At 48.2% G+C, this 13,974-nt stretch overlaps 1 protein-coding gene across 4 annotated transcripts in view; it reads right to left on the bottom strand.

Moving 5' to 3' along the window:
• TTC7B (tetratricopeptide repeat domain 7B) overlaps positions 1–13,974 on the bottom strand; it is a 243,200-nt gene that overhangs the window by 184,843 nt on the left and 44,383 nt on the right. For all 4 annotated transcript variants that reach the window (XM_066273807.1, XM_066273808.1, XM_066273810.1 and 1 more), the window contains exon 4: positions 3,872–4,002. In XM_066273807.1, coding sequence (XP_066129904.1) covers positions 3,872–4,002 — 131 coding nt within the window. The remainder of the gene's footprint in view (positions 1–3,871; positions 4,003–13,974) is intronic.

Below are 13,974 nucleotides of genomic sequence, written 5' to 3'. Positions count from 1 at the left end.
GCCTCTCAGCAATGAGGTTAGCTCGAGGGGAAGCCAAGGACAGCTCCCGCTCTGAAGAGTCGCTGCCCTTCCGGAAGCAAACACCTCTGACAGCACTGGGCACACCCCCCATTAGTGACACTCAGAGGATGGGTGGTCCCAGATGAAGAAAAACTCGGGCCATGATGTTCCAAACTGTCCCCAGAAGTTCTCCCCAAATTTTAGTCTTGCTAGTACACCAAGTTAAGAGCCAACACTAATCAAAAAAAATGCCAAAAGGTCCCTGCAAATAGAAGTTTCTTCACTACAGAATGGCTGAAAAGCGAGGGAAAACCATTGAACACCTGCCTCTGCCCAGCAGATCAAACACAGGAACGGAGCCTGTGGGGTTCTGCACTCCAGACAGCTGCCTACCCAGAGGATCAAAGCGCTGTTTGCCTAAGCTTGCCCCAGCCTTGTCTTCTTTCAGATTCTACTTTCTCAAAAGTTCTGTTTTCAATTTAGCATGGGTTTTTTTTTGTTTTGTTTTGTTTTTGTATTTTTGCGAAGCTGGAAACGGGGAGAGACAGTCAGACAGACTCCCGCATGCGCCCAACCGGGATCCACCCAGCATGCCCACCAGGGGGCGACGCTCTGCCCACCAGGGGGCGACGCTCTGCCCACCAGGGGGCGATGCTCTACCTCTCCGGGGCGTCGCTATGTTGCGACCAGAGCCACTTTAGCGCCTGGGGCAGAGGCCAAGGAGCCATCCCCAGCGCCTGGGTCATCTTTGCTCCAATGGAGCCTTGACTGCGGGAGGGGAAGAGAGAGACAGAGAGGAAGGAGAGGGGGAGGGGTGGAGAAGCAGATGGGCGCTCCTCCCGTGTGCCCTGGCCGGGAATCGAACTCGGGACCCCTTGCACGCCAGTCCGACGCTCTACCACTGAGCCAACCGGCCAGGGCCTCAATTTAGCATAGTTAAAAAAAAAAATTGTTTTAAGTCCACACAGGAATCCTCTGCATAGCATCTATTAGTTGCTTCATAAAAAACCTTGACTTTCACCAAGCCCAATAGTCACTTAAGGAAGGTCATTTTCCCCCAACACTTCTCATCAATCAACAGATAATTCCTTGAGCAGATACTACAGTCAAAACAGATGTTTGATTCATTCACTCTCTCTCATTGCTAATACCTCAACTTGCTGGATCTGGGGAGGCTCGAAGTGGTTTCCCATGAAGGAAAACTCAAACTAAAAACTCGAGCCAGACACGGGAAAATCATCTACATAATGCTGAGGGTGACCCTAGGCCAAGGCTGCCTTTCTGGGCCTTGCTACCAACAGCTTTGGTTCACTTGCTCAAATACCGTATTTCCTCAAGTAAGATGTACCTTTTTTTGAAAAATTTGGGGTCTAAAAACTGGGTGTGTCTTATACAGTGGTTATAGTTTTTTTACTTGCATTTCTCATGTTTTTGTACTTGTTTTTGCACTCATTGTTGTAGATAAATAAAACGAGTTCAATAACTTTATGTAATACATTTTTTTTCAAATTTTGGGCCCCAAAATTAAGATGCATCTTCTACATGGGGAAATACGGTACCTGTTGAGCGCTTCCTATACATCAGGGTGTGGGAAACTACAGTAGCCTGGGACAGTGGGGGAATGACTGCTGAACTCGGTAAAGAAAAGGCTAAGTTCTAATTCTAGCTTTGGCCCTAAATTCCTCTGTACCTTTGGGCTCTCCTTTTCCAGGCCTCCATTTTCTTCTCAAAAATCTAACATCCTATGATCACTATCCCCCAAAACCACACAAAAAAGTATTGGTTTTACACCCTAGGATTATGTGAGTCTCCTGGACAGTCTGGCTGAAGAACCCAGCAGAGAACGGGTGGGCATGAACACGACAGGAAGTGCATCCAGCACGGCCAACTCCCATGTCACCAGAAACACGTGTAACAGATGACCCTCCCTTTCCCCAGCCGGAAAGGCGGCCCCAACATGATCGGCCTGCACAACTGTTGAAGAGTAAGGCACAAAATAAGGGTCCCTGAGGGCTGGGGCGGAGGGGCCGACAAGCCCGCTGAATTAGGCAGGCAATCTGCCCGCTGCTGAGCGCTGGCTGTCAGGAGGCTGGCAGTGCAAATAAGCTGGGTTTTCATAGCAAGCTGCATCATCCTTTCTCTGAAGATCATATCATAAATTCTGAATATAAAACACAAATCCTGGCCCTGGCCGGTTGGCTCAGCGGTAGAGCGTCGGCCTGGCATGCAGGGGACCCGGGTTCGATTCCCGGCCAGGGCACACAGGAGAAGCGCCCATCTGCTTGTCCACCCCCCCCCTCCTTCCTCTCTGTCTCTCTCTTCCTCTCCCGCAGCCAAGGCTCCATTGGAGCAAAGATGGCCCGGGCGCTGGGGATGGCTCCTTGGCCTCTGCCCCAGGCGCTGGAGTGGCTCTGGTCGCGGCAGAGCGACGCCCCGGAGGGGCAGAGCATCGCCCCCTGGTGGGCAGAGCTTAGGACCTGGTGGGCGTGCCGGGTGGATCCCTCCCGGTCGGGCGCATGCGGGAGTCTGTCTGACTGTCTCTCCCCATTTCCAGCTTCAGAAAAATACAAAACAAAAAAACAAAAAAAAACAAAAAAACACAAATCCTTTTCCATAGCAGCCTTCGGACAGAATATTCTGGTGAGATGGCCAAATATCCTCCTGAATTCCTAGCCATGGCGACGCAGGGAGGCACAGGAGGCCAGGTCCGACCAACCCCTTGTTCTCGCCACCTCCGCTCCCGAAGCTCTCGCCCTCCTCTCCCGGCCTAGAAGGCCATTCTGATCCTCATCCCACACACTGACATACAAAACATTGATGCAAAAAACGACTTCTAGTCTATGCATTTATAAAGTAACAAAAAAACGAGACTTTGGTAGTCCCTCTCTGTTCTAATCCGTATGGAGACAGAGAAACTATAAAATTGATGGGAAACAAGACTGCTGTCACTTTCAAAGTCTCACAGGACTCCTAATCATTTCCCAGTCTCTCACAGAATACATCTCTGGTCTGAAATGTCAGTGTGGAGCCTTGCTTAGAGCTCCAGAAAGCCCCGCGGCAGGCTGATGGCTAGGAGCTGTAGCGTTAGTATAAATATGTGACAGGGATCAAGAATCTTGGGCGAAGTGCCTTGCTTACATGACCTTTAATCATCCCCACAAGCACGTCATGAAGTTGGAGCTATTACTATGCTCCTTTTACAAATGGGGAAACTGAGGCCAAGGAGTAAAGAAACTTAGTACAGAGCAGAGCCAAAAAAGAGTGATTCTTCAACACGGAGCAGTGACGCACACCTCCCTGACCCATCCCGCCTCCAGCTTCCCCTGCCTGAAGGTGTCTTGCTCACTCACCCTCTGTCAGGACCCCCCACCCCCACCCCCGCCAGCTGCTGGTTCCCATCCCCCACACCACAGGCTGCAAGACACCGCCCCAGATGGTCTCAGGGGATGCACAAACCTGCCCCAGGCAGGTCACTGAGAGCCCCCAGCAGACCTCTGGCAGAACCACTGGGGCAAAGCCTCCCAAACCCATGCTACCTATAGTCCATCCAAGTACAAATGAAGATCAACCCATTTGGGGAAAGAGAATGGAAATAATTAGCCAGCTTCAGGTGCTCGGGGTATACACAGACACACACTGTCATTTCTGCTCAGAGGATATTAAAATGCTTCCCAAACACCGACCCATCTATTTTCACGAGACCCCACAGTCACCACCATATTCCCCTTAGCATGAAAGACAGTAAGAAAAGCTTTGCTCCCAAAGGCAGACCAGGTGAAGGCCTTTCAGAGGTTGACCACAGTTCTCTACGATTTGATCTGAAATTTTTAAAAAACTTACCAACTGGAAAGAACACCTGGCCCTTACTTACCCTCTCTATCTCTTGGAGGTACAGGAGCGCAATGTCCCCCGCCTTCTCGTAACAGGTGACGACATCCTGGTCCCGGTCCGCGTGGAGATCACTGGTAGAGGAGGAGAGAGGCAGCTTCTCTAAACAAAGTCCTAGAACAAAGTCAGACACAAGGACTGGGTGAGTTCTTCTCATGGGGCTCAATGATACTGCTCTAGAAGAGGACCAGAAAGGGGTCCCAGGAGATCACAGTGCCAGAAGCAGATTCTCTGTCCTCTCTTTAAGGACAAATGGAACATAAAAATGGAGTCCTTGTAAGTTACAGATGAACGAGGCCCCTAAATATGCACAAAGCACCCTTTGATTCTGATATCCATGTTCGAACTTGATCACTGCAACCCTATTTAGACTTAAAAGAGCTTCTCAATCAATTGTCCCAAGGTCCTTAAAGAATTTTAAAGGCAAGTAAAGTCAGGCTCACAGAACAATACTAGCTAAAGAATATTTCCTATCTCAAAATGTATACTTAACAAATTGAACATTAAAAAAATTTAGATGCCCTTAGAAGGATCGGTTACTAGGAAAATCTTCCAACTCTCCGCCTTGGAGTCCGGGGTAACAATAACACCATGGACCCACTCTCAGTTCCGTGCTGAGGAAACACCCATACCTTGGCTTTGTGGGCATTCCTTTGTGGATGGAGGAGATACTCTTAGCCGAGGGAGATCTGGGGGTTGGGATGTACCAAAGGCTGAAAATATACCAACGGTGAGGGGAGCAGCTGCAGCCTCAACACAGCACCAGCCGGTGCCCCTGCCCCGGGCAACCAGCCAGCGCCAGTCAGACTTGGGGATCCACCCAGCACGGCGGCAGAGGGAACCCCGCGCACAGAGTCTCGGCAGCCCATACACAGAGGGCTTCTGCTGCAGCAGGTGCCCTGGGATCTACGCACCCCCCCCCCAGGACAGTCCAGTCCGAGTAAAAGTGCAGGAGCCTTTACTAGTGACAGACATGGGGTCTGCAACTGGAATGGGCCAGAGAGAGTCCCTGGAAAACCCACTCTTCTAAGATGAAGAGTCTGAGGTCTGCATGGGAAAGTGAGTGACTTGCCCCAAACCTGAAGGTCACTCTCTGGCACCTCCGGAATTGGAGTCTAGGCCTCCAGCCTCCAAGCAACACCCATCGAGTTGACTGCTCATTTTCAGAGTGGACACCACTACAGAGAGGGGGTTAGACCTGCTAAACACATCACAAAATGACCTAAAGCCCCTTGGGCATCATTTTGAGACTGGCCTCATCCAAGTTACGTTTAAAGAGTGACCGTCCCTCCAGGCTGTAGAAGGAGGAGAATCCACCTCTATTCACAGGGAGCCAGAAACTGGGGCCCTGCCTGCAAGCTCAGAGGGGACCGCTAGTCACAGAAGGTGTGGCACAGCCACATTCGGATATGTTTGTTTTTTGGTTTTTTTTATAATTTTTATTTATTTATTTATTCATTTTAGAGGGGGGGAGAGAGAGAGAAAGAGAGAAGGGGGAGGAGCAGGAAGCATCAACTCCCATATGTGCCTTGACCAGGCAAGCCAGGGTTTTGAACCGGCAACCTCAGTGTTTCCAGGTTGACGCCTTATCCACTGCGCCACCACAGGTCAGGCAATTCGGATATGTTTAACAGCTTTTCTGGGCTATGGATGGCATGGAACAAGCTACACGTTTTTTCAATGTTTCAATATTTTTGTTGCTGTTGTTTTTATTTATTTTCTTTTTTATCAACTCAAGTCCATAGTTTACGTTTGAGCTCACCTTTCTGTTGTGCAGTTCGATAGGTTTTGACAAATGTTTTGACTATGTCAAGTACCCACCATTACTGTGCTTGTTGGACACAATAGATTCGCTGCCCTAAATGTGCCCCACGCTTCCCCTGCTCATCCCTGCACCCCTCTTCCTAAATCCCCGCAAACGCTAATTTTCTACAGTCTCTGTAGTTTGGCCTTTTCCAGAATGTCACATAGTTGCAATCATGCAGTATGTAACCTTTTGCAGACTGGCTTCTGTAACTTAGCAAGACTGTTTTAAGGTCACTCATGCCCCTTTGTGGCCCAATAGCTCATTTAATTTTGTTGCTAAATAATAAAACATTTATCTATTAATCTATATTAAAAGGCATCTTTGTTGTTTCCAAGTTAGGCGATTATGAATAAAGCTGTTATAAACATTCACATGCAGGTCTTTGTATGAATGTAGTTTCCAACTCAATTAGGTAAAATACCAAGAAGCACCATTGGTGGATTGTATGGTAAGAATGTTTATAAGAAATAGCTAGCCTTGGCAGGTTGGCTTAGTGGTAGAGTGTCAACCCGACATGTGGATGTCCCGGGTTTGATTCCCGGTCAGGGCACACAGGAGAAGCACTCATCTGCTTCTCCACTCCTCCCCCTCTCACCCCTACCTTCTCTTCTGTCCCCCTCCTGTAGCCAAGGCTCGATTAGAACAAGCTGACCCAGGCACTGAGGATGACTCCATGGCTTCCACCTCAGGTGCTAATAAATGGCTCCGGTTGCAACGGAGTAAGGGCCCCAGATGGGCAGAGCATCACCCCCTAGCCAAGTGGACCCCAGTCAAGGTGCATGCAGGAGTCTGTCTCTTCCTCTCCTCCTCTCACTGAAAAAAATAATAATAACAAAATGAATAAGTAAATAAATAAATAAATTTATTTTATTTACAAATCAATTGTGTTGTTCCAAGGTTTCTCTGTCTTACTGACCATCTGTCAACTGTCCTCTCATTCACTGAAGTCTTGAACGAAACTGTCAGTGGTTGCTTTTAGGATTTCACTTACCGCAGTCTACTTCAGATGACATTAAATCATCTCACAGGCAGTGTAACCCCTTCATAATTGCATCCTTTCATTTCTCTCTTTCCAGTCTTTATTCTCATTATGTACACTTTACAGTTACCTAGGTTATAAATCCCACCCTATATGGTTACTATCTTTGTTGAAATAGTAAATTATGGGCCCTGGCCGGTTGGCTCAGCAGCAGAGCGTCGGCCTGGCATGTGGGGGACCCGGGTTTGACTCCCGGCCAGGTCACATAGAAGAAGCGCCCATTTGCTTCTCCACCCCCCCTCCTTCCTCTCTGTCTCTCTCTTCCCCTCTCGCAGCCAAGGCTCCATTGGAGCAAAGATGGCCCGGGCGCTGGGGATGGCTCCTTGGCCTCTTCCCCAGGCGCTAGAATAGCTCTGGTCTCGGCAGAGCGATGCCCCAGAGGGGCAGAGCATCACCCCCTGGTGGGCAGAGCCTCGCCCCTGGTGGGCGTGCCAGGTGGATCCTGGTCGGGCGCATGCGGGAGTCTGTCTGACTGTCTCTCCCCGTTTCCAGCTTCAGAAAAAATACAAAAAAAAATACAAAAAAAAAAAAGAAATAGTAAATTATGTTTTAGAGACATTTAAATAATAAGGAAAAACTCAGTCACCAACACAGCCAAACTTCCTGTGCTCTTCACTCCTCTGTGTGGGTTCATGTTTCTTTTGGGATCCTTTTCCTTCTCCCTAGCAGGCGTTCCCAAACTACGGCCCGCGGGCCGCATGCGGCCCCCTGAGGCCATTTACCCGGCCCCCCCGCTGCACTTCTGGAAGGGGCACCTCTTTCATTGGTGGTCAGTGAGAGGAGCACTGTATGTAGTGGCCCTCCAACGGTCTGTGGGACAGTGAACTGGACCCCTGTGTAAAAAGTTTGGGGACCCCTGCGAGGGATGCTTTTTTTTTTTTTTTTCATTTTTCTGAAGCTAGAAACGGGGAGAGACAGTCAGACAGACTCCCGCATGCGCCCGACCGGGATTCACCCGGCACGCCCACCAGGGGCGATGCTCTGCCCACCAGGGGGCAATGCTCTGCCCATCCTGGGCGTCGCCATATTGCGACCAGAGCCACTCTAGCACTTGAGGCAGAGGCCACAGAGCCATCCCCAGCGCCCGGGCCATCTTTGCTCCAATGGAGCCTTGGCTGCAGGAGGGGAAGAGAGAGACAGAGAGGAAAACGCGGCGGAGGGGTGGAGAAGCAAATGGGCGCTTCTCCTGTGTGCCCTGGCCGGGAATCGAACCCGGGTTCTCCGCACGCTAGGCCGACGCTCTACCGCTGAGCCAACCGGCCAGGGCCGAGGGATGCTTTTAACATTTGTTATAGTGCGGTTCAGAGGACGACGACTCCTTCCAGTCACTCTATGTCTGAAAAGGCTTTGTGTGGCCTGCCTTTTAGAGGAACATTATTGCTGGGTATGGAATTCAGGGTTGGCAGTCTGCTTCCTCCGCCCCCACCCTCCGCACCCCTGTAAAGGTTTGTCCTCTGTATTCTCACTTGCACGGTTTCTGACAATTCTGCCACCAGCCTTATGTTTACTCATCCGCCTGTAATACACCTCTTCCTCTGGGGCTCTTAAGATTTTCTTTTATTGCTGGTTTTGAGCATTTGGATTCTAAAGTGCTTGGGTCCACTTTCTCCTGTTTCCTGTGCTTGCCTCCACAGCCTTCCTGGATCTCAGGGCTCACAGTTTCCCTAACATTTGAAAAATGCTCAGTCATTATTTCTGCAAATGTTTTAAACTGTCCTCCTTCCGTAGGGGATTCTAATTGCACACGTATTAGGCCACCTGAAGTTATCCCACAGCTCACCTATGCTCTTTCCACTTTCTTTTTTAAGTTTTCTTTCTGTTTCATTTCACATAGTTTCTACTGCTGTAGCTTCAAGTTCACTATCTTTGCTTCCGTGTCTAATCAGCCTTTAATCACACCCAGAGTATCTTCCATCTCAGACATGGTAGTTTTAATCTCTAGGAATTCTGATTTGGGTCTATTCTTAACTTCTATGTCTCCACTAAACTTTTGAACATAAAGAATACAATTGTAATAGCTGTTTTAATGTCCTTCCAGTCAAGGTGCTTAATGCCCTTTCCATTTGGAGTCAAAGTTGTTTATGCAGTTGCAAAAAAATAAACACTCAGCAGCCTCTCTAGTGTGAACTCTGTTACAACCTCTTGAAATTTTCTTTGAAAAGTATAAGATAAACTGAACAAATTCACCAATTTGTAGAACAGATCCAGACCACTCAAAAGCAAACACTTGGTTGGAGCTCCCAAAATGCACTCTAAGTTATCCTTCGTGCAAAATTAAAAAACCGCCAAAAAACAACAAAAAGAGACAAATTGTTGCATAATCTGCCTTCTGCTCTGTGAGAAGCAACCAAAGAATGTGCAAGATGGCATCAGGGGTTTAATATAAAGAAAACATATTCTCCAGTATGTAGAAGGGCCAGGAGGAACACGGGCCTATTTTTGGCACTTTATACCCCTGCAGCTGGACTCTGACCACGAAGACTAAAAGATGACCAGGGTCCTCTGGGACCTGCCAACCCCACTGAATCAAAGAAAACCAAGTCCAGTTCCATACAGTTCAATCCTCACCTGTATCTTGAGTTCTGAAATATTGAAACCCAGTATTTTAGGGCTGCAATCAATGACCATTCATAGTTAGTAAGAATATTAATATATAAAACTTAACCCTGCACCATGAGAAGAGACTGGTATCTCCTGTGGATTCATGTTCTAATTAGGCAGGTATGTGGACACTTACGGTCTCGGCTGGCAAATAGGTCTCCAGCAAGGAGTCCATCATTGGGTGGGAGGCTCTGTATGGTAAATATTGTTCCTTCCTTCTCCCAAATGTTATGACATTCACCCCGTGCCACGGGGCACATTTCAGAGCAATCGCTAAGTCTTGATTCACCACAGTGAATTCGTGGCCATGCAGCTCGGTTCCAGAATATTTAGTTCTCTGTCAAAAGCTGCTTAGAGAACCTCTGACCAAGACTATAACATTGCAACTGTCTGGAATCAGATCAACACTGAGAAGCTGAGTCCTGAGGTCACGGCCCAAATGGGTTGGCTCTCATTAAAATGTCAGATGACGCCTTGTCAGTTTGAAAAGCTATCATCAATTATGTTCTTAGTTATTTCCTTTTTCCCAGAGAAATGCATAGCAAAAAAAAAAAAAAAAAAAGCAAAGCCCTGACTGGATGAATAACTGATGTGACAGCAATGCCTAATGAACGTCTCAATAGATTGGCACATCCAGAATCAAAACCGTGTGCAGAAAGGGCAGAGAGTAAGCGCCTCCTGACCAACCAGCAAGGGAGGAAAGTGGCTGAGCACGTGCCACGATTCAAAGACCGCCGAGTAGCCACTGGACCCCACAGCAACCTCCCTGCCAAGGAGGAAATTCCCATGGATAGACTCACTTCTGGAAGGTGCTTTCTATGAAGGGCGACACATTTTAAATAAACCAGTGATTAGAAAAGCATTTCTCAGTGTTTTTCAACTGCCAGTCCATGGACCGGACTGCCGGAAATTTCATGCCAGTCCGTGAAAGAGTTAACCACCTGATGTTGTGTGAAGATTACAGACCCAATGATCATAGTTGAATGTGCTTATGCTCAGGGTGAGTTCTGCCTTAGCGGTCCCCGAAATAATTCTATTTTCACCACTGATTAGATCACACTCAGCTGCTTCTGAAGCTCTGCTGTGTTTGGTCCTGTTTATGGGTACTATCTCCTTCAAATACTGTGGAAAAAGAGAGTCTGAGAAGAGAGAAGCGGCTTGTCTGAGGCCTGAGCAGGGGCCAGCAACGCCATGACCAGGAAGCGGGGGTGGAGCAAAGCCCCCCCCCCCGGAGGAAACGGGGACTGCTGAGTCTGAGGCAAGGTGAGAGTGTTGAAAGCAAAGGCACCGTACAGGTGCCAGGAGGCAGGTGGGCGTCACAGCTGGAAGGGGCACCAGGCAGCTGAGGAGTGGGCCAAGGACCCTGACCAGGGCCCTGACATGTGAGTCTTTCATATTCTTAAAACTGTTCGGTCTTACGCACCCACACCAGGCTCCCAGATGAGGGATCCGAGTGGTCACTGGGCTGTGTGGTCACCAGCCCTATTCTTTCCGGATCCCTCATCTGGGAGCCTGGTGTGGGTGCGTAAGACCGAACAGTTTTAAGAATATGAAAGACTCACATGTCAGGGCCCTGGTCAGCACCCAGCACTATGCCGAGGGTTTGACATGCACAATTAATCCTCTCCGCAGCCACCTGCAAGGAAGGTGTTAACAGCGCCTTACAGATAAGATTAAGTTAGGACTCCACAGCTAGTAAATAATAAAGCCAAGTTTTGACCTCTGGTCTAGCTGACTGCAAAACCCTGCTCACAATATCCTGTGTCTCACTGAGTCGCTGACAGCATATTCATTGACTGATAACAGCAATGACAATAAAAACTGGTTTCAAGCCTGGCCTGTGGTGGCGCAGTGGATAAAGCGTCGACCTGGAAATGCTGAGGTCGCCGGTTCGAAACCCTGGGCTTGCCTGGTCAAGGCACATATGGGAGTTGATGCTTCCAGCTCCTCCCCCCTTCTCTCTCTCTGTCTCTCTCTCCCTCTCTGTCTCTCTCTCCTCTCTAAAAATGAATAAATAAAGTAAAAAAAAAAAAATTAAAAAAAACTGGTTTCAAATCATAAAGGCAAAGAAATCAAAGTCCAGAGCCCTCGGGCAGTGACTGCTTCCTCCACCAAGCACGGCATCACCCCAGGCAGTGCCCTGGGTCGTGGGCTGCCCAGGCTTTGTCCTGTCATGAAGGGCTGAATGAAAGGGATACCATCTTGAGCTGTATAACGTTAGAAGATTAACAGTCAAAACAAATATTTCATTTTTAATTGCGTTAAAATGAACAGGGAATTATTTCATATGAAGTTATGCCACACAATAAAAGACTATAAAATACAATTCTGTGAACTATGTACTGTAACATTAGACACTGTTTCCTCTTTTCTCTTGACCGCATCCCCGGGAGCCAAGCCCGGGACAGGTCCGCCCTGTTGCTTTGCTGTAACATGACCCACAGGGGAGCTCATACCAGAAAAGCTTTATTATAATACCCTGGCTCTGATAACCCAGCCCTGAGGTATGGACTTCAAAGGCATTAAGACAATCTCCAGGTATCTTAATCTCCAAGGCTAAAAGAAACTCAGGAATAGAGAGTCAAGATCCTCAAAGCATGGTCCTGGCAAAGGCGGCCCCAGATTGCTGGTCCTGTGTTCTCACCTCCAGAATGGCCGCGGTCCCACAGGTGTCGGATGTACTCAATGCGAGGACAAGCCCGTACAGGGCGTAGAGAAGGGACAGTTTATAGAAACCACCAAATGCTGGAGGGAGGGGGGTTCGGGTAAAATGCAGCGGCTGCCCTAGTCCCTAGATCTCCTGTGAAGTCCGTGTCAACCCAGAGCTGCTGTCATTTCTGTAGTCTCAGGCAGCGATGGCTGGCCCCTTCCGGGTGCTTTTAGAAGTCGTGGTCTTGTGCACATGTACACACACACACACACACACACACACACACGTCACTTATAAAAAGAGCATGCCAGGCCTTGGATTAGATGTTCACCTGCTAGAGTGCATGATCTTTCCATGTCCCGTCCACAATTCTGTGAGCAAATGAGAAGCCTCTTCAACCTAAAAGGCTCCCTAAGGGAGAGCTGCAATGTGAATGTATGCCTTTAAGTCTGCTTAGTACCCACTTAATAGTAACAACAACATGTAGTGAGTGCTAGCTACATGCCAGACGCTGTTCTGAGAATTTGACATAATTCTTTTAACCTTCACAAGAGCGAGGGAGGATTTACTGTCATCCCGTGTTCAAGATGAGGGAACAGGACTCTGAGCTGTTAAGTGACTCACCAAGATTACACAACTGGTAAATGGCAGAGCTAGGACTCCAACCAGACACTCTGACTCCCGCGTCCTTGCTCTTAGCCTCTCCATTACACTCTCCCATACCTCTGACTTGTCTGTCTTTACATGTAAAGCAGTGCTGGGTGGTGGCTAAGAATGGGGCTCTGGAGCCAGAGTCCCTGGTTCCTAATCCACAGCTGACTTTATGTGAAAATGCTGTGTGCTGAGCCCAGTACCTGGCACAGAGCAAGCGCTCAACAAGCATAACCATCATGATTATTGTTTGCATCACTGTTGTCTTTACGTAATAGTAGGCCAGGAGGTCACCAAGTGGGAGCATTTTACTTATTTGTTATATTATTTTTAATAACAACTTTATTGACATGCTATTCATATACACAAATTTCACCCTTTAAAGTGCCATTCAGTGGTTTTAGTATATTCACAAAGTTGTGGCACCATCACTACTAGCCAATTACAGAACATTTTCATCATCACAAAAAGAAATCCCAGCCTGACCAGGCGGTGGTGAAGTGGATAGAGCGACAGCCTGGGACACTGAAGACCCAGGTTCAAGACCCCAAGATTGCCGGCTTAAGCACAGGCTGCAGCTTGCATCCGGGTTCCCAGCTTGAGCACAGGGTTGCTGGCTTGAGTGTGGGATCACAGACATGACCCCATGGTCACTGACTTGAGCATAAAGGTTGCTGGCTTGAGCAAGGAGTCTCTGGCTCAGCTCTAGCCCCCCCTCCCCCTGCTCCATCAAGGCATATGAGAAAGCAACCAATGATCAACTAAGGAGCCGCAATGAAGAACTGATGTCTCTCGTCTCTCTCCCTTCCTATCTGTGTGTACCTGTCTGTCTCTCTCGCAAAAAATAAAAAAATCCCATAGCCAATACAGTTCTTCTCAGTCTGCCCTCCTCCAGATCCTGGCAACCACTCAGCCACTCTCTCTGTGGGTCTGCCCTCTGGTTACTTCAGAGAAGCGGAATCGTGCAGTCTGTGACCATCTGTATCTGGCTTCTTCCACTTAGCATGTTTCGAGTTTCACGCCTGTGGTAGCAAGTATCGGAACTTCATTCCTTTTGTAAAAAATCAAGATGAAATTCATATAACATAAAATTAAACACTTTAGCCCTGGCCAGATAGCTTGGTTGGTTTGAGTGTCACCCCGAAATGCAGAGGTTGTGGGTTTGATGCCTGGTCAGGGCACATATAGGAACAGATCTATGTTCTTGTCTCTCTCTCTCATTTCCCCTTCCTCTCTCTCCCCCTTTCTCTCTCTCAAATCAAATTAAAAAAATTTTAATAAAAAAATTCAACACTTTAAAGTGACCAATTCAGTGGAATTTATTGTATTCATATTGTA

This window comes from Saccopteryx bilineata, chromosome 4 (genome assembly GCF_036850765.1).
Source record: "Saccopteryx bilineata isolate mSacBil1 chromosome 4, mSacBil1_pri_phased_curated, whole genome shotgun sequence".
Taxonomy (NCBI): Eukaryota; Metazoa; Chordata; class Mammalia; order Chiroptera; family Emballonuridae; genus Saccopteryx; species Saccopteryx bilineata.
This window is presented reverse-complemented; position numbering and strand designations above follow the sequence as displayed.